The 20,560-nt window shown below is 29.9% G+C and overlaps 3 protein-coding genes across 3 annotated transcripts in view; all 3 read left to right on the top strand.

The window, feature by feature from the left end:
* LOC142235306 (uncharacterized) overlaps window positions 1–14,105 on the top strand; it is a 60,837-nt gene extending 46,732 nt beyond the window's left edge. The window contains exon 8 of the mRNA XM_075306561.1: window positions 8,818–14,105. Coding sequence (XP_075162676.1) covers window positions 8,818–13,979 — 5,162 coding nt within the window. The 3' untranslated portion in view covers window positions 13,980–14,105. The remainder of the gene's footprint in view (window positions 1–8,817) is intronic.
* On the top strand, window positions 349–2,898 carry LOC142234792 (uncharacterized). The gene is made up of 2 exons (XM_075305979.1): window positions 349–418; window positions 531–2,898. Exons 1-2 carry the CDS (start codon window positions 409–411, stop codon window positions 2,828–2,830), a joined length of 2,310 nt encoding a protein of 769 aa, XP_075162094.1. The 5' UTR covers window positions 349–408; the 3' UTR covers window positions 2,831–2,898.
* Window positions 14,106–17,482: 3,377 nt separating the features above from the next.
* On the top strand, window positions 17,483–20,105 carry LOC142235305 (peritrophin-44-like). Its single transcript, XM_075306560.1, has 3 exons — window positions 17,483–17,498; window positions 19,163–19,257; window positions 19,343–20,105. Exons 1-3 carry the CDS (start codon window positions 17,483–17,485, stop codon window positions 20,045–20,047), a joined length of 816 nt encoding a protein of 271 aa, XP_075162675.1. The 3' UTR covers window positions 20,048–20,105.
* Window positions 20,106–20,560: the final 455 nt, after the last annotated feature.

Raw genomic sequence — 20,560 nt, 5'->3', positions numbered from 1 at the left:
TTTTGGTATATATAGCTAGGTTTAATATTGGATCTGTAATGGGGGGTCATACCCACAAAATAAATTCGTAGTTTCTGAACAGCAAACTATGGCCCTTTGGAGGGGCTTCATGGATTAATATGGTCTCACATTATTAGTCGCACAATATTGGCAATATCGAAGGTGGAAGGCGTGAGAATGAACTTTACTCTCTGTTCGTAATACTTCACTTCTCTTATCATCATTTCAAGGAATATCGATTGTGTTATAATTCCTTGCAATCAATCAAAAGAATAAATTTGCAAATTGAAAGTTTTCCACATGGAATCTACATATGGATGGCAAATCAGTCAGTAACAGTTAGTTTACGACGAATATTGGTAAAGTGAATAACGATCGCATAGATATTGAATTGAATTGAACACTAAAATGGAGAAAGGTAAAGTGATATTCGGGATTTTGTTGCGAAAATTTGAAAGGATACAAATTTTGAGGCATCATACATGGATATCGCATAACTCTTATGTAATTTCGTATTAATATTTTTGCAGAAACTCTCCTTCTTTTCCTAACTGTTTTATGCCTATCATATGGCCCAGCACAAGCTTCTATACTGGATGCTGAAGATCCCAAGGATGCCCTATGCTATTCGAAACGAGATGGTACACTCTTGGATATTACCGATACTTGCAACAGTTACATCTATTGTCTAACCGAAAAGGCCATAACCATAAATTGCCCGTCGGGTATGGGTTTCAGTTCAAGCTATGGTGGATGTTTGAATTATTCCCAATCGGATTGTGTCACCACCGATGGAAAAACCGATGGCCACCCCGATGAAATGAAAATTTCAAATGGCAGTACAACTGTGGATCAAGATTCCACTGTTGATTGGTTAATATGCTATTCGAAACCTGATGGTACCACCTTTCCCATTAAAGGAGATTGCCAGTTATTCATTTATTGTCTGGCAGAGATACCATTGCCTATACCATGTCTGTTTGGTACAGCTTTCAATACATCGGTTGGCTATTGTGTCAACTATCAGGATTCCGATTGTGTAGATACTGCAACAACAACAACAACAGCATCGGTATCTGAATCGACATCCTATCCAACAACCACAAGAACAAATCCAACTGGAATTCCGCAATCGTCTACACCTTCGACAACTTCTGGCGAAACTCCAACTACACTACGTCCTACATCGGATGTAACGTTTAGCACTCCGACCACGGTTACTATTCCTACACCTTCGACAACTTCTGCTGCAACACCAACGACCCTACGTCCTACATCGGAAGTAACATTTACTACTCCTACTACTGCTGCAACACCAACGACCCTACGTCCTACATCGGAAGTAACATTTACTACTCCTTCTACTGCTGCAACACCAACGACGCTACGTCCTACATCGGAAGTAACATTTACTACTCCTACTACTGCTGCAACACCAACGACCCTACGTCCTACATCGGAAGTAACATTTACTACTCCTACTACTGCTGCAACACCAACGACGCTACGTCCTACATCGGAAGTAACATTTAGTACTCCTACTTCTGCTGCAACACCAACGACCCTACGTCCTACATCGGAAGTAACATTAACTACTCCTACTACTGCTGCAACACCAACGACCCTACGTCCTACATCGGAAGTAACATTTAGTACTCCTACTTCTGCTGCAACACCAACGACCCTACGTCCTACATCGGAAGTAACATTTACTACTCCTACATCTGCTGCAACACCAACGACGCTACGTCCTACATCGGAAGTAACATTTAGTACTCGTACTTCTGCTGCAACACCAACGACCCTACGTCCTACATCGGAAGTAACATTTACTACTCCTACTTCTGCTGCAACACCAACTGTAACAACAACTGCAGAATTACCTATCATAAAACCTCTAATCTCTACAGTTACCATACCATCATCTAGAAATACTCCATCTTCTACGGTTACGAATACAGTTGAGGTTACTACTGATCCTCCTGAGATGTCTACTACCTGCGATCCATCTTCCAGCAATAATCCAACTTCCACTAATATTACAAAATTGCCTCCAACACCACCTTCTCCAACGTTGTCCACCACTAATACACCCAGTTCTACAGGATCAACTTCCACGACACAAGGACCTCCAACTCCGGCTACACCATCAACTCCTCCATCTCCACCATTACCATTAACAAGTGCTCATGCTGGATCTACAATAACGACAAGTGATCCCGTATTGATAAGCACTACTGAAGAACCTGGAACATCTTCTTCGCCAGCAAATGGCAACACAGATGGGCCCACCAATGATCCCACCGAAACAACAACCATGAGACCTCAGACTACAGTTGATCCTCCAATAACACAGACACCTTCCACCATTGATACACCTCGCTCAACTTCATCTACTTCGCATCCAACAACTCAACCTCAACCAACATCTACAGTATCGAATAACAATAGTATTGACCCATCTGTGGCTACCCTCATGGAACAGCTATGCAAGGGTAAAAAGGCTGGTACACGTGTTCCATATCCTGGTAGTAAAATGGAATTTATCATTTGTCCCATACCTACGCCAGAAATAGTCCAGTGTCCCATAAACACTCAATTCGATTCATCAACCGGACAATGTCAATCAAATTTGGACTTTATAGATATGCCAGGATGTAGCGATCTGCCTTATGGCCAGGCTATAGCATATGAGGGAGATTGCACCAAATATTATCTATGCTTTGGCAACAAAGCCATGAATAAAATATGGCAATGTGCAGAGAATTGGTTCTTTAGTGAACCTTTGGGTAGTTGTGTTCCAGCAGATCTTTATCAATGCCCTTGGTGATGAAATGATCTGAACTTATTTGAAAATTTGCAGCTTTAAGCATAACAACGAAAGACTTTTAAAAGAACAAAAAAATATTAAAAAACAAAATCTTTTGTAAACATTTTAATAAATATATACCGATATTGCTTTCTAGAAGATTTAATTTGCAATTTACAAAATTTTTTGATAGAAATCAAATTAGGACAAAATGTTCTATAGAAATAAAATTTTGACAAAATTGTCTATATAAATAAAATTTTGAAAAAATTTTCTATAGAAAGAAAATTTTGACAAAATTTTCTATAGAAATAAAAATTTGAAAAAATTTTCTATAGATATAAATGTTTCACAAAATTGTCCATAGAAAAAAATGTTGACAAAATTTTCTATAGAAATAAAATTTTGAAAAAATTTTCTATAGAAATAAAATTTTGAAAAAATTTTCTATAGAAATAAAATTTTGACAAAATTTTCTATAGAAATAAAATTTTGAAAAATTTTTCTATAGATATAAATTTTTCCCAAAATTTTCTATAGAAATAAAATTTTGACAAAATTTTCTATAGAAATAAAATCTTGACAAAATCGTCTATAGAAATAAAATTTTGACAAAATTTTCTATAGAAATAAAATTTTGACAAAATTTTCTATATAAATAAAATTTTGAAAAAATTTTCTATATAAATAAAATTTTGAAAAAATTTTCTATAGAAATAAAATTTTGACAAAATTTTCTATAGAAATAAAATTTTGAAAAAAATTTTCTATAGAAATAAAATTTTGACAAAATTTTCTATAGGAATAAAATTTTGAAAAAAATTTCTATAGATATAAATGTTTCACAAAATTGTCTATAGAAAAAAGGTTGACAAAATTTTTTATAGGTATACATTTTGCACAAAATTTTCTATAGAAATAAAATTTTGAAAAAATGTTCTATAGAAATAAAATTTTGACAAAATTTTCTATAGGAATAAAATTTTGAAAAAAATTTCTATAGATATAAATGTTTCACAAAATTGTCTATAGAAAAAAGGTTGACAAAATTTTTTATAGGTATACATTTTGCACAAAATTTTCTATAGAAATAAAATTTTGAAAAAATGTTCTATAGAAATAAAGTTTTGAAAAAATTTTCTATAGAAATAAAATTTTGACAAAATTTTCTATAGATATAAATTTTTCCCAAACTTTTCTATAGAAATAAAATTAGGACAAAATGTTCTATAGATATAAATGTTTCACAAAATTGTTGACAAAATTTTCTATAGAAAAAACTGTTGACAAAATTTTCTATAGATATAAATTTTGCAAAAAATTTTCTATAGAAATAAAATTTTGCAAAAAATTTTCTATACAATTAAATTTTGATAAAATTTTCTATAGAAATAAAATATTGAGAAAATTTTCTATAGAAATAAAATTTTGACAAAATATTCTATAGAAATAAAATTTTGACAAAATTTTCGATAGAAATAAAATTTTGACAAAATTTTCTATAGAAATAAAATTTTGACAAAATTTTCTATAGAAATAAAATTTTGAAAAAAATTTAAATAGAAATAAAATTTTGATAAAACTTTCTATAGAAATAAAATTTTGATAAAACTTTCTATAGAAATAAAATTTTGACAAAATTTCTATAGATATAAATTTTTCACAAAATTTTCTATAGAAATAAAATTTTGACTAAATTTTTTTATAGAAGGTTTGGTTAGGTATAGTGGCAGCCCGATATTTCAGGCTCACTTAGACTATTCAGTCCATTGTGATACTACAGTGGTGAACTTCTCTCTTATCACGGAGTGCTGCCCGATTCTATCTTAAGCTCAATGACAAGAGGCCTCCTTTTTATAGCCGACTCCGCACGGCGTTCCACAATGCAGTGAAACCATTTAGAGAAGCTTTGAAACACTCAGAAATGCCGCCAGCATTACTGAGGTGGGATTATCCACCGCTGAAAAACTTTTTGGTGTTTGGTCGATGCTGGGTTCGAACCCAGAACCTTGCCAGGCGGGCATGTTAACCATTGCACCACGGTGGCTCCCAATTTTTTTATAGAAATAAAATGTTGAGCAAATTTTTCTATATGTTAGAGTTAAAATTTTGAGCAAATTAAATTTTTGGCAAAATTATCTATAGAAATAAAATTTTGACAAAATTTTTTATAGAAATAAAATTTTTACAAAATTTCTTATAGAAATAAAATATTGACAAAATTCTCTATAGAAATAAAATTTTGACAACCATTGCAAAAAAAATGTTGACAAAATTTTCTACAGAAATAAAAGTTTGACAAAATTTTCTATAGAAATAAAAGTTTGACAAAATTTTCTATAGAAATAAAATTTTTACAAAATTTTCTATAGAAATAAAATTTTTACAAAATTTTCTATAGAAATTTTCTATAGAAATAAAAGTTTGACAAAATTTTCTATATACATAAAATTTTTACAAAATTTTCTATAGAAATAATATTTTGACAAAATTTTTTATAGAAATAAAATTTTGGTAAAATTCTCGATTAAAATAAAATTTTTATTGAAATACAATTTTGACAAAATTTTTTATAGAAATAAAATTTTGAGCAAATTAAAATTTTAGCAAAATTATCTATAGAAATAAAATTTTGACAAAATTTTTTATAGAAATAAAATTTTTACAAAATTCCTTATAGAAATAAAATGTTGACAAAATTCTCTATAGCAATAAAGTTTTGACAACCATTGCACCACGGTGGCTCCTAATTTTTTTACAAAAAAAAAATTTTGACAAAACTTTCGATAGAAATAAAATTTTGACAAAATTGTATATAGAAATAAAATTTTTACAAAATTTTCTATAGAAATAATATTTTGACAAAATTTTTTATAGAAATACAATTTTGGCAAAATTCTCTATAGAAATAAAATTTTGACCAAATTTTCAATAGAAATAAAATTTTGAGCAAATTAAAATATTGGCAAAATTATCTATAGAAATAAAATTTTGACAAAATTTTTTATATAAATAAAATTTTTACTAAATTTCTTATAGAAATAAAATGTTGACAAAATACTCTATAGAAATAAAATTTTGACAACCATTGCACCACGGTGGCTCCTAATTTTTTACAGAAAAAAAATTTTTTGACAAAATTTTCTATAGAAATAAAATTTTGACAAAATTTTCTATAGAAATAAAATTTTTACAAAATTTTCTATAGAAATAATATTTTGACAAAATTTTTTATAGAAATAAAATTTTGGCAAAATTCTCTATAGAAATAAAATTTTGACCAAATTTTCAATAGAAATAAAATATTGACAAAATTTTTTATACAAATAACATTTTAACAAAATTTTCCACAGGAAAAAATTTCCTTTGGAAATAAAATGTTTACAAAATTTTCTATAGAAATAAAATTTTGATAAAATTTTTTATAGAGATGAATGGCAAAATTTTCTATACAAATAAAATTTTGGCAAAATTTTCCACAGGAAAAAATTTGGAAAAATTTCCTTTGGAAATAAAATGTTTACAAAATTGTCTATTGAAATAAAATTTTGATAAAATTTTTATAAAGATGAATGACAAAATTGTCTATAGAAATAAAATTTTGGCAAAATTTTCTGTAGAAATAAAATTTTCTATAGAAATAAACTTTTGACAAAATTTTCTATAGAAATAAACTTTTGACAAAATTTTCTATAGAATCAAATTTTTTATAGAAATAACATTTTGACAAAATTTTCTATAGAAAAAATTTCCTTTGGAAGTAAAATTTTTACACAATTTTTTCGGCTCGAGCCATTTTTTTTTTACAAATCGACGCCCCTTCGAATATGTCGACTTCAGGCCCAACTGAACTTACTTTTATAAATTTACATTTATAAATAAAATAAAATTTTAGTGGTCTAAAATTTATTTTCGGAGCAGCGAACTATTTTTTTACGTGTAGCGTGTACCAGGTCCCATGTCCACTTTTTATTATTATAAATATAAACCAAATTAAAAAAAAAAAAAAAACGCACACACAAAATCAATTTCGTCCGAATTGTGAATTAGTATCACTTATCATTGTTTTTCTTGTTAATTTTCGTAATCTACGGAAACATTGATAATATTTTAATCGTAAAATTTTCGATCAATTTTATTTTACTTACCTCTAAAAATAGTTATTTAAATTCCAATTTTATTTTATTGAGAACTCCTTACTACTGGCAGACAGTTAATATATTAGCTTAGTTAATATCGATACGTGAAACAGTTAAGAACTCTTTAGCAAAAGTGGTTAATTGAAAAAAATCTAAAAATATTTGTGTAATATGAGCGCAGGAACTTAAAACGGAAAACGAAATAAAAATGTTGCAAAAAGGTGAAAAATATTAGAAAAAAAATAAAAAAAAGTGTTTTAAAAACTCATGTAAACAGGGTAGCTGAAACAAAGGATTACCCATTCAGACGGCCCTATGTTTTGTCTGAAAACAAGTTTTTTATTGGGCCCTACGTGGAAGTAATCTAAATGCGAAGTCCAAACACTGACATCCTTTCACCTTGACTTGTGTCTGAGTCGATGAAAAAATGATTTGCAATATATAATAAATTCAAGAAAATTGATTAGACATAATTAATGTTTTTCACTTGTTAAAGAAAATTTTGTAGTTTGAAGGAAAAAATTGATGTTCAAAATTGCAAGAATGTCTTTAGTGCCATACGAAGTTCAAGATGATCTCATTTTTTGTGAAAAGTATGAATTTAGTAAATCTTTATGATTCATTTGTGAATCATTTTACAAACATACGCTAAAAAAATATTAGAGTAATGAAACTTTTTCCAAACATAATAATTCCATGAAATAGAGGGTTCACTCTGTTTTGAATGAATCATTCCTCTAAAAGATTCCTCAATTTTCTATAGAAATAAAATTTTGAGAAAATTTTCTATAGAAATAAAATTTTGAGAAAATTTTCTATAGAAATGAAATTTTGAGAAAATTTTCTATAGAAATAAAATTTTGCGATATTTTTTTTGGAAATAAAATTTTGACAAAATTTTCTATAGAAATAAAATATTAAGAAAATTTCCTAAAGGAATTGCATTTTTGACAAAAGTTTCTATAGAAATAAAATTTTGAGAAAATTTTCTATAGAAATAAAATTTTCAGAAATTTTTCTATACAAATAAATTTTTTGGAGAATTTTCTACTGAAATAAAACTTTGAAACATTTTTTATAGAAATAAAGCTTTTGGAAAATTTTCTATAGAAATAAAATTTTTACAAAGTTTTCTATATAAATAAAATTTTGAGAAATTTTTCTATAGAAATAAAATTTTTAGAAAATTTTGTATAGAAATAAAATTTTGAGAAATTTTTCTATATAAATAAAATTTTGACAAAAAATTTCTATATAAATAAAATTTTGAGAAAATTTCTATATAAATAAAAATTTGACAAAAAAATACTATAGAAATAAAATTTTGACGAAAATTTTCTATAGAAATAAAATTTTGACGAAAATTTTCTATAGAAATAAAATTTTGACGAAAATTTTCTATAGAAATAAAGTTTTGACAAAATTTTCTGTAGAAATAAAGTTTTCACAAAATTTTCTATAGAAATAAAATTTGGACAAATTTTTTTTAAAAAAATAAAATTTTATATTTTTAATGGTGAATTTTATTTTAAACTTGTTATTAAAAATTTATTTGAAGCAATCAATATTTTAATCAAACTGAAAACAATAAGCCAGTTAAGAAAGTGATTGAAAATAGTTACGTTTTTAATTAAAAAATTAATTGAGATTTGCAAAATTTTTAATTGAATCAATAAAAACTGGAATTGCTAACGAAATCAATTAATTTTTTAATCAAGTATTTTGTATGGCCAATTAAAACTGTGATTGATACTATCATTTTCGTGATTGAAGACATTGCAGTTAAAACAATTAATTCTATTAATTTATTTCGTTATTGAATTTTCCAAGTTGTATTTATTAATTCTCAATTCTTTTCCCTTCTTGTAGACACTGTAAAACTGTTTTTCTTTGTGGCCGCCCTCTTTTCAACTGTGTTGACTACACTGGCCTCGGTTAATGCTGAAGATGACAATGTATGCCAGGGCAAAACAGATGGAAGCCTTTTAAAAATTTCCAATTCATGCAGCTCATACATTCATTGTTTATATGGGCATCCCTTAACTGTATACTGTTCCAATGGTTGGGGATTTAGTCAACAATCTAAGGGATGTGTTCAATATTCTCAATCTGATTGTGCGGCGAATCCCTCCTCCAATGATAATTTATTTGAAATCTTCGGACAACGTTCAAGCTCCGACATAGATTGGACCCTGTGTTTAACACAACCGGATGGTACAACATTTCCTGTGGCAGGCGATTGTCAATCCTATATCTACTGTTTGGCCTTTGTGCCTTTGGAACTTCCATGTATCTTGAATACGGGCTATAGTTCGGCTGCCCAGGGATGTGTAAAATATGATGACTCAGATTGTGTTGAAACTACGACATTAGAAGCCACCACCGCTTCGACAACAATCGCTTCGACGACCACCGCTTCGAAAGCAACCGCCTCAGCTACCACCGCTTCGACAACAACCACCGCTTCAACAACAATCGCCTCAACAACTAAAGCCACATCAACACCCACCACTACCACTACAGAGGCCACCTTAGCCACATGTGACAATGAGAAACGTCCCGCAAATCAAGAAGCCTGTAACGGTCAAGCATTTGGCGCACTTGTTCCCTATCCAGGAGATTGTTCAAAATTCCTAGTTTGTAATTGTGAATATCCTACGGTTAAAGATTGTGCTGCCGGGACATGGTTTGATGATACCATAAAAACTTGCAATTTTCCACAAGCTGTAAATTGTTCATGGAGTAGTGGTAATGGTAGTACCACTGGAGCAACTACCACAATAGTAACCACAACGCCATTACCTGTTGAGACAACAACTAGCGATTCAATAGCAAACACAACTATTTCGGATAATGAATGGGGCAAAGGATGTGATCCTTATCCAGGAGTGTCTGCGGATTCTTGTGTGAAATATGATAATGGGTTCCTTCAGCGATATCCATATGATTGTCATTTATATATCAATTGTACCATGGGTTGTCCGGTGATGTGGAAATGTGACACGGATAAGGTATTCAATCCGATGTTAAAGATTTGCGATACACCCGATACGGCAGAGTGTGAGGAGTTGGTTTTACCAACGACAACTGAAGAGCCACCTACCACTACAACTATGGAGCCTACAACAGAGTCATCTACGTCTACAACCATGGAACCTACTACAGAGCCATCTACCACTACCACTATGGAGCCTACAACAGAGCAATCTACGACTACCACAATGGAACCTACAACAGAGTCATCTACCACAACAACCATGGAACCCACAACAGAGCCATCTACGACTACCACTATGGAACCCACAACAGAGCCACCTACCACTACGACAATGGAACCTACAACAGAGCCACCTACCACAACAACCATGGAACCTACCACAGAGCCATCTACCACTACAACCATGGCGCCCACCACAGAGCCATCTACCACTACAACTATGGGACCCACAACAGAGTCATCTACCACTACAACCATGGAATCCACCACAGAACCATCCACGCCACCAACTTGTATCTATCCTGCCGGTATACCAGATGACTTTTGTATGAATATAGCCGATAATCAAGTTCTCCAATATCCCTATAATTGCTCCTACTTCATTCGATGTCAATGGGAATGTCCATATCTAGAGAAATGTGAAGATGGTAAGGCTTACAATACGAAATTTGCTATATGTGATGAACCCGGAGATGCCGATTGTAAAGAACAACCATTCCCGACACCCAGTACACCCAAGCCAACGAGTACAACAACACCAGCGCCAGGCACCGGAACCGAGACACAAACCACAACAAGTACCACCACTACAGATAAACCATTTTCCACCACTCTACCACCAGATGTTAATCCCAAATTATGTACAGATCAAACGGACTACACCCTGTATCCGTATGAAGGTCGATGTAGCGAATATTTGATGTGTATGAATGGTCGTGTGGAATTGAGAGAGTGTCCCAATGGTTGGCTTTTCAATGCAGCCCTGAAGATGTGCGATGAGGCTGGCGAAGAGGTTTGTTATACAGGATCCCCCACGACCACCACGACTGTAGTGCCCACCACACCGGGATATTATGAATTGTGTGTAGGTCAACCTGCAGGTACAACCTTTCCAGATACTCGAGATTGTTCATCATATTATTATTGCTTGGATGACATGGGTCATTTCTATATTTTGCTATGCCCTAACAAAAACTATTACGACCCCTTAACGGGAAATTGTGGTCCCGAAGTTTCACCTCAGGCATGTGAGATGCCTTTGACTACCAGCACCACAACTCCTGCCACTACCTTATCACCCAGTGAACGTTGTGCCCTAGAGGAAGTGGGAACCTCATTGCCTTATGAAGAAAATTGCCAACAGTACATATTATGTACTGCAAATGGAGGTTATGTTCTACTCAATTGTCCGGCCAATAATTATTTCTATCCAGATACGCAAACCTGTGGTCCCAGCTCAGATCCAGATATATGCCGTAAAGGGTCAATTACAACTACCGTAGGAACAACACCTTCTACAACTACCATGACAACGGAGCACACGACCACAACCACAACTTCTTCGGGATCAACTTTAGTTCCTCCCTCTCCTGGTATTTGTGGTAACTACACCAATGGTGAATTAATTGAATATCCCAATAATTGTCGTAAATACATCAGTTGTGTCCTACCCATACCCATTGGCTTCTATTGTCCCAATAATTGGTATTTCGATGTATCGCAAGGGGTCTGTGTAGATCAGCCTCCCAATGGTGAGGAGTGTTCAGATTATCCCTCTAATGTAACTACAGTGGCTCCACCTACAACCATCTGTCAAGGTCAAGCGGCGGGTGAGACACAAATCTATCCCTCGGATTGTTCCATGTTTTATGAATGCTTGGGAGATGGAGGCTATATGATGCATATTTGTAATGAAGGAGAATATTTTGATCCTCGGCATGGTGTATGCTCCTCAGATGTGGGTTACGATTATTGTATGGAAGATTTTAATACCACAACCACGGTAACAACTCCCACTCCCACTACAACACCCACAACTCCAGGAAGTGGTGTTTGCTGGCAAATTCCTAATGGCCAGCTGGTGCCATATCCCGATGATTGTGTCAAATACATTGTGTGTGAGGAACCCATTCCCACGGCTTATTATTGTCCAAGTGGTCTGCAATTCAGTACGGCCCAACAGAAATGTGTGGATCCTATGGACTCGGATTGCGGGGTCTTGTCCACAACCACCGTAGCCACATCTCCTTCACCCACTATGCCTGTGACTCAGTGTACAGGTGAACCTGATTTCACTCTATTGCCCTATGAGCAAGACTGTTCCATGTTTATTGTATGTATCAAGAATTTGGAACATTTGGCCTATTGCAATAAAAATGAATACTTTGATTTGGAAACGGGCAGCTGCAGCCAGCAGGCCAATGAAGGTTCTTGTATCTATGATAATTCAACGTCAACGACCATCGGATTCACCACTACGGCGCCAACAACGACGCCGACAACCACCACTACCATAGCCTCGACTACCCAGGATCCCAATTTGGGACCCTGTGATGGTAAACCCGAGGACACTAAAGTTCCATATCCCAATAATTGTGAAAAGTACATAGTTTGCCGTAATCCCATATCGGTGGGCTATGATTGCCCAGAGGGTACTGAGTTCAGTGCTGAACTGACCCAATGTGTAGCTCCAGAATTGGCAAATTGTAGTATAAAAACTACAAATCCACCTACCACCACCACGGCAATCACAACCGAGTCTACTACACCCAATGGTGAGGATGATTTGTGTCTTAACAAACCCCAGGGTTCTACACAACCTTATCCCCAAGACTGTTCCAAATATTATATATGCCTTAATGGCAAATCCACTTTGGCTTCATGTATGCCCAGCACTTATTATAGTCCATTAAGTGGTGAATGTGATAGTTCTTCATCAACTGAATGCCAGGAATCTTCCGAGAGTCTATGCCAGGGAGACCCCAATGGTCAGACTTATACATACGATCATGATTGTTCCAAATACTACCTTTGTTTAGATGGTTCACCATTTGTAACCAATTGCCAGCCAAATACCTTCTATAATCCCCAGAAGGGAGAATGTAATGAGGAGACATCGAGTTTGGCTTGTCAAAATGGCAGTGGCAATACAACCACAACGGAAATTCCGCCAACTACTAGCGAATGGTCCACAACCACCGAAGAAATAACGATAAAGACAACGGTAGGACCGATTACAAGCACTACGGAAGAGGTCATGACAACGGAAACTCCGATTACAAGCACTACGGAAGGGGTAACGACGACTACTGAAGGAATAACGACAACGGAAGCTCCGATTACAAGCACTACGGAAGATGTAACGACAACGGAACCTTCTATTACAACCTCCACGGAAGAGGTAACGACGACCACCGAAGGAATAACAACGACGGAAGCTTCTATTACTACCACTACGGAAGAGGTGACTGCGACCACAGAAACGGAACCTTCCTCTACCGTGACAACAGAGACGGAACCTTCTACATCGACTGCAGAGACCACAACCATTTCTACCGCAGCGCCATCTACAACGACCCCCGAGACTACAACCTATACGACAGAGCCTCCTTCGACAACAATTAACCCCACCGAACCGACTACGACAACGCCCCCACACACGAATCCACCACCACCACAAAACAACAGCAATATCTGTTGTGGTCAAGAATCCGGTACACGATTACCATTCCCCGATGATGATACCAAATATGTCATATGTCTATATCCAGTTCCTGAAGTAGCTCAATGTCCAGAAAATAGTATCTACGATCCATCAAGCAAACAATGTAAAGTCAACGATAGTGGTCTTGTCAATATGCCCAGTTGTGTTAACTACACCTATGGTGAAGCCATAGCATATGAAGGAGATTGTACGAAATATTATATTTGTTATGGTACGGAAGCTAAGGTAGCTTCGTGTGCTGATGGTTGGTATTTCAATGGCACTTTGGGTAGTTGTGTACCCTCAACACTTTACACATGTCCTTGGTAAGGGAACTTGCTGGCGCTGTGCATTATATACGAAAATATTTGTTGAAATCCAAAAAAAAATATATATACATGTAATAAATTAAATAAACAATGAAAAAATTAAAAATTATTTTAAATTAAACGGAAATATGCCTTGTATTTTAGTATATATGTACACTGATAGAAATGTATGTTTTTTAGATGAATTTAATTTCTATAGAAAATTTTATTTCTTTAGAACATTTTGTCAAAATTTTATTTCTATAGAAAATTTTGTAAAAAGGAAAATTTTGTCAAAAATTTTTTTCTATAGAAAATTTTGTCAAAATTTTATTTCTATCGAAAATTTTGTCAAAATTTTATTTCTATAGAAAATTTTGTAAAAATGGAAAATTTTGTCAAAATTTTATTTTTATAGAAAATTTTGTAAAAATTGAAAACTTTGTCAAAATTTTATTTCTATAGAAAATTTTGTCAAAATTTTATTTCTATAGAAAATTTTGTCAAAATTTTATTTCTATAGAAAATTTTGTCAAAATTTTATTTCTATAGAAAATGTTGTCAAAATTTTATTTCTATCGAAAATTTTGTAAAAATGGAAAATTTTGTCAACATTTTATTTCTATAGAAAATTTTGTCAAAATTTTATTTCTATAGAAAATTTTGTAAAAATGGAAAATTTTGTCAAAATTTTATTTCTATAGAAAATTTTGCAAAAATGAAAAATTTTTTCAAAATTTTATTTCTATAGAAAATTTTGTCAAAATTTTATTTCTATAGAAAATTTTGTCAAAATTTTATTTCTAAAGAAAATTTTGTCAAAATTTTATTTCTATAGAAAATTTTGTCAAAATTTTATTTCTATAGAAAATTTTGTAAAAATGGAAAATTTTGTCAAAATTGTATTTCTATAGAAATTTTTGTCAAAATTTTATTTCTATCGAAAATTTTGTAAAAATGGAAAATTTTGTCAAAATTTTTTTTCTATAGAAAATTTTGTCAAAATGTTATTTCTATCCAAAATTTTGTCAAAATTTTATTTCTATAGAAAATTTTGTAAAAATGTTGTTTCTATAGAAAATTTTGTAAGGTTTTTATTTCTATAGAAACATTTTGTCAAAATTTTATTTCTATCGAAAATTTTGTCAAAATTTTATTTCTATAGAAAATTTTGTAAAAAGACGGAAAATTTTGTCAAAATGGAAAATTTTGTCAAAATTTTATTTCTATAGAAAATTTTGTCAAAATTTTACTTCTATAGAAAATTTTGTAAAAATTTTGTTTATATAGAAAAATTTGTAAGAATTTTATTTCTATAGAAACATTTTGTCAAAATTTTATTTCTATAGAAAATTTTGTCAAAATTTTATTTCTATAGAAAAATTTGTAAAAATGTTTCTATAGAAAATTTTGTAAGAATTTTATTTGTATAGAAAATTTTGTCAAAATTTTATTTCTATAGAAAATTTTGTAAGAATTTTATTATATAATTGTAAAAATTTTGTTTGTATAGAAAATTTTGTAAGAATTTTATTTCTATAGAAAATTTTTGTCAAAACTTTGTTTCTACTGAACAATTTTTTTCTAAGTTTACTTCAATAGAAAATTTTGTCAAAACTTATTTGAAACATTTTATTTCCATAGAAAATTTTGTCAAAATTTTATTTTTATAGAATATTTTCTCAAAATTTTATTTCTATAGAATATGTTGTCAAAATTTCATTTCTAAAGAAAATTTTGTCAAAATTTCATTTTTATAGAAAATTTTGTCAAAATTTAATTTCTATAGAAATTTTTGTGAAGATTTAATATCTATAACAATTTTTTTAAAAATGGAAAATTTTGTCAATTTTTTTTTCTATTGAACATTTTTTCAAAATTTTAATTCTATAAAAATTTTTGTAAAAATGGAAAATTTTGCCAAAATTTTATTTCTATAGATAATTTTGTCAAAATTTTATTTGTATAGAGAATTTTGTCAAAAATTTTTTCTTCTATTGAAATTTTTCTCACAATTTTATTTCTATAGAAAATTTTTGCAAAATTTTATTTTTATAGAAAATTTTTACAAAATTTTATTTTTATTGGAAATTTGGTCAAAGTTTTATTTCTATAGGAAAGTTGGTCAAAGTTTTATTTCTATAGGAAATTTTGTCAATTTTTTTCTATAGAAAATTGTTATTTCTATAGAAAATTTGGGCAAAATTTTATATTATAGAAAATTCAAAATTTTACTTTTATAGAAAATTTTGTCAAAATTTTATATTTATAGAAATTTTTGTTTATATAGAAATTTTTGCCAAAATTTTACTTCTATAGAAAATTTTGTCAAAATTTTATTTCTATCGAATGTTTTGTTAAAGTTTTTTCCTATTGAATATTTTGTAAAAATTTTATTTCTATAGAAAATTTTTTCAAAATTTTATTCTATTTATGTATTTTAGTATTTATGTACACTGATAGAAAAGTAAGTTTTTCTTACGATGCGCTGAACTGTATTTTTTTACACACACACAATTTTTCTGATTCAATATCGAAATTAAAGAATTTTTTAACTAAAATGTCTTCAAACACAAAAACGATAGTACCAATCCCAGTTTTAATCGAGCATCAAAACAAAATACTTGATTTAAAAAATTAATTGGTTTCATTAACAAATTTCAATTAATGTTTTAATTAATTCAATTAAAAATTTAATTGATGTTGATTGCAAAATTCAAAATTCAATCAATTAAAAAACCTAAGTATTTTCAATTACTTTCCCAACCGACTTATGCTATAGTCACACTGTCAAAATCAAAAAAGAATCCGTCGCCACAGCCAAACCAGTAGATATTTTTAGGTCATATTGGATATATAACATCATGGTAAGAATATTTTCCAAAAACCGTATCGATATATATGGAAAATGGTTCTAGAAAAATGTTTGGCCCTCATTTTGGTCAAATATTTGCCTAGTGTGACCATAGCCTTAGTCTTTTTAGTTTGATTAAATAATTTATTGTTCCAAATACTTTTTAATCAAAATTGCTAAATATTCACAAAATAACTTAGTGTTCCGAGTTTGATTGAAAAGTTAATTGTGTTAACTAAAAATTTAAAAATTTCCAATCATTGACTTAAATGATTTATTATTTACTAGTTTGATTAAAAATTTAATTGTATTAATTCATTTTTCAAATGAAAGAGTTTTCAGCTTCAATTAACTTTTTAATTGAAAATATTTCGGTGATATTTTTTTCTGTGCACAATATTTTTAATTTATCTCAGTTACCGATAAATAAAACTCCTAATGAGTTTAAGATAAGAAATATTTTTAAAATTAAAAAATTGTTCCAATTACAAATTGTTGATAAAAACGAGCTCGGTGTCTGTATTTTTAATTTATATTTATTGAATATTTCGTTAAAAAAAAAAAAACGTTTATAACATTTAAAAATTGTTAATAACAATTTCTTTTGGTACGTTTAAAAACATTGAAGACTTTGCTATTGAGGATCAGTTGAGCAAGAACATTGAAGTAAAATGGGACATTTCGAGGGTAAGAGATCAAAAGATTGTAATTATTTTATTGGAATTTAATGAGAATATTTTTTTTTTAATTTTATATTTCAAAAACATAAAATGTCGGAAATAACATCAAATTTTAGAGTCAGCTTAGATTTGTTCGAATTGGCTAGCTTTGGCCCCAATTATGACCTTCAAATGGTCATTACAGGATATATGAAAGTGGCTCTACGGTATTTTGGCTCACTTCCAGCGAGACACCGTCTTGAGATGATCGAAACTTTTATATTTTTTAGTGATAAACTATGTTACCTGTCCAAAATGTTTCAGGCGCAAAAGTCGAACGGATTGATAACCAGATATTGTGGTCTTTTTATAGAAAATTTTGTCAAAATTTTATTTCTACACACAGAGAAGGAATATGATCACCTCAAACATGTTTCAAGAGCAAAATGTTATTTTTGGATGGTGACCATGTAACATGTTTATCTCAAAAATATTGTTTTCTCGCCAAACATAACATGTTTTCCGAAAACAGATACATACTTTCCAAGAAAATAACATGGTTGCGATAAAAATGTTATATGGTCACCATCCAAAAATAACATTATGCTCTTGAAACATTTTTGAGGTGATCATATTCCTTCTCTGGGTGTATAGAAAATTCTGTTAAAATTTTAATTCTATAGAAAATTTTGACAAAATTTTGTCAAAATTTTATTTATATAGGAAATTTTATTTCTATAGAAAATTTTGTCAAAATTTTATTTTTTTAGAAAATTTTTTCAAAATTTTATTTCTTTTAGAAAATTTTACGAAAATGTTTTTTCTATAAAAAAATTGCTCAAATTTTAAATTTTGTCAAAATTTTATTTCGACAGAAAATTTTGTCAAGATTTTATTTCTATAGAAAATTTTGTCAAAATTTCATTTCTATAGGAAATTTTGTATTTTTTTTATAGAAACTTTTTTAAAAAATGTATTTCTATAGAAAAATTTATCAAAATTTTATTTCTATAGGAAATTTGGTAAAATTTTTATTTCTATAGAAAATTTTGTCCACATTTTATTTCTATAGGCAATTTGATAAAAATTTTATTTCTATAGAAAATTATCTCAACATTTGATTTTTATAGAAAATTTTGTCAAAATTTTATTTCTATAGAAAATTTTCTCAAAGTTGTATTTTTTGAGAAACTTTTCTCAAAACCTCATTTCTATAGAAAAATTTTTGTCAAAATTTTATTTCTATAGAAAATTTTATTATTATAGAAAATTTTGCCAAAATTTTATTATTATAGAAAATTTTGTCAAAATTTTATTTCTATAGAAAATTTTGTTAAAATTTTATTTGTATAGAAAATGTTGTCAAAAATTTATTTCTATAGAAAATTTTGTTAAAATTTTATTTCTATAGAAAAATTTCTAAAAAATTGATTTCTATAGAAAATTTTGTCAAAATTTTATTTCTATAGAAAATTTTCTAAAAAAAAATATTTCTATAGAAAATTTTCTCAAAATTTTATTTCTGTAGAAATTTTTTCTAAATTTTATTTCTACAAAAAATTTTGTCAAAATTTTATTTCTACAAACAATTTTATCAAAATTTTAATTTTACAAAAAATTATGTCAACCGTGGAAAAGAGGCAAAAAAAATAACTTTCTGAAATATTATTAATTTTTTCTCCTTTTTTTCAGAAAAATTATTCTTTATTGAGATCTTTGTGTGTATCTTTGTGATCTCCATAAATTGTGATGAGGTACCTGATACCACTTCGGACAATCTCACTGAGGTGAATACCTAACAATTCTTAACATTCTTTAACATTTAACGATAGATAAATCTAACCATTTTACTTTTCCGTTTGATCCTTTTAGCTATGTGAAAAACAAAATTTCGAAAAACTTTTTATTCCTGATCCCAGTGATCCACATAAATTCATAGTATGTACAAATAATGTCGGTACCTCCTATAAATGTGAAAATAATGAATGCTTTGATGACGCTGCTTCTAAGTGTAATGCCAATTGTCCTGTAATAAATTCTAATCCTTGCAGTGGAATGTCTATGTTTGACATTGATGTTGAAAATTGCCAAAGCTATTATATTTGTATGGGCACTAATCAAAGTCCCATTCGTATACAATGTCCTGACCATCAACACTACTCGGATGCTTTGCAGAAGTGTACATCAGCCCTAGAAGCCGATTGCCTGCCCCTGAACAAATGGTGTAAAAATAAACCAAATGGTCTGAGATTCGAGGCCCCAAAATGTTTTGAATATTACGAATGTCGAAATGGGACAACATCCTTGGCATCGTGTCCTTATAATCAATACTTTGATAAGGACAATGGATTATGTATTCCAGGTATATGCACAAATAATGATGATTCGACCAGCGAAAGGATACCAGTATGCTCCAGTGCTAACGAGGGTCTCAAATTGCCCCACACCATTTGCTATAAATATTTTGTGTGCTTGAATGGTATAACCTATACAGGACAATGTGCCAGTGGTTATTATTTTCACGAAATATCGAAATCTTGTGTAGATGATGTCGATGATATTTGTAATGATAATTAATTTGAGTTTATATTCAATAGTCAATTATTAAAAATTCGATTAAAATTATGGCATAATATATAAATAAATGAAATAATGAGCATTATAAAAATATGTAAGGAATTCGGCTCGAATAAACACCACTGTTAGATCAAATTTGGCATGCAGCTAACTAGAATAATAATTCTAATCATTGTGCAAAATTACACGTAAATGGCCTCTGTGGTTGTATAATTTCTATAGGAAATTTTATCTAAATTTTATTTCTATAAAAAATTTTGTCAAAATTTTATTTCTATAGCAAATTCTGCCAAAAGTTTTTTCTATAGAAAATTTTGACAAAATTTTATTTGTATAAAAAATTTTGGCAAAATTTTATTTCTATAGAAAATTTTATCAAATTTTAATTTCTATAGGAAATTTTATAAAAATTTTATTTCTATAGAAAATTTTATCAACATTTTATTTCTACAAACAATTTTATCAAAATATTATTTCTACAAACAATTTTATCAAAATTTTATTTTTACAAAA

This window comes from Haematobia irritans, chromosome 4, assembly GCF_050003625.1.
Source record: "Haematobia irritans isolate KBUSLIRL chromosome 4, ASM5000362v1, whole genome shotgun sequence".
In the NCBI taxonomy this organism is placed as follows: domain Eukaryota; kingdom Metazoa; phylum Arthropoda; class Insecta; order Diptera; family Muscidae; genus Haematobia; species Haematobia irritans.
This window is presented reverse-complemented; position numbering and strand designations above follow the sequence as displayed.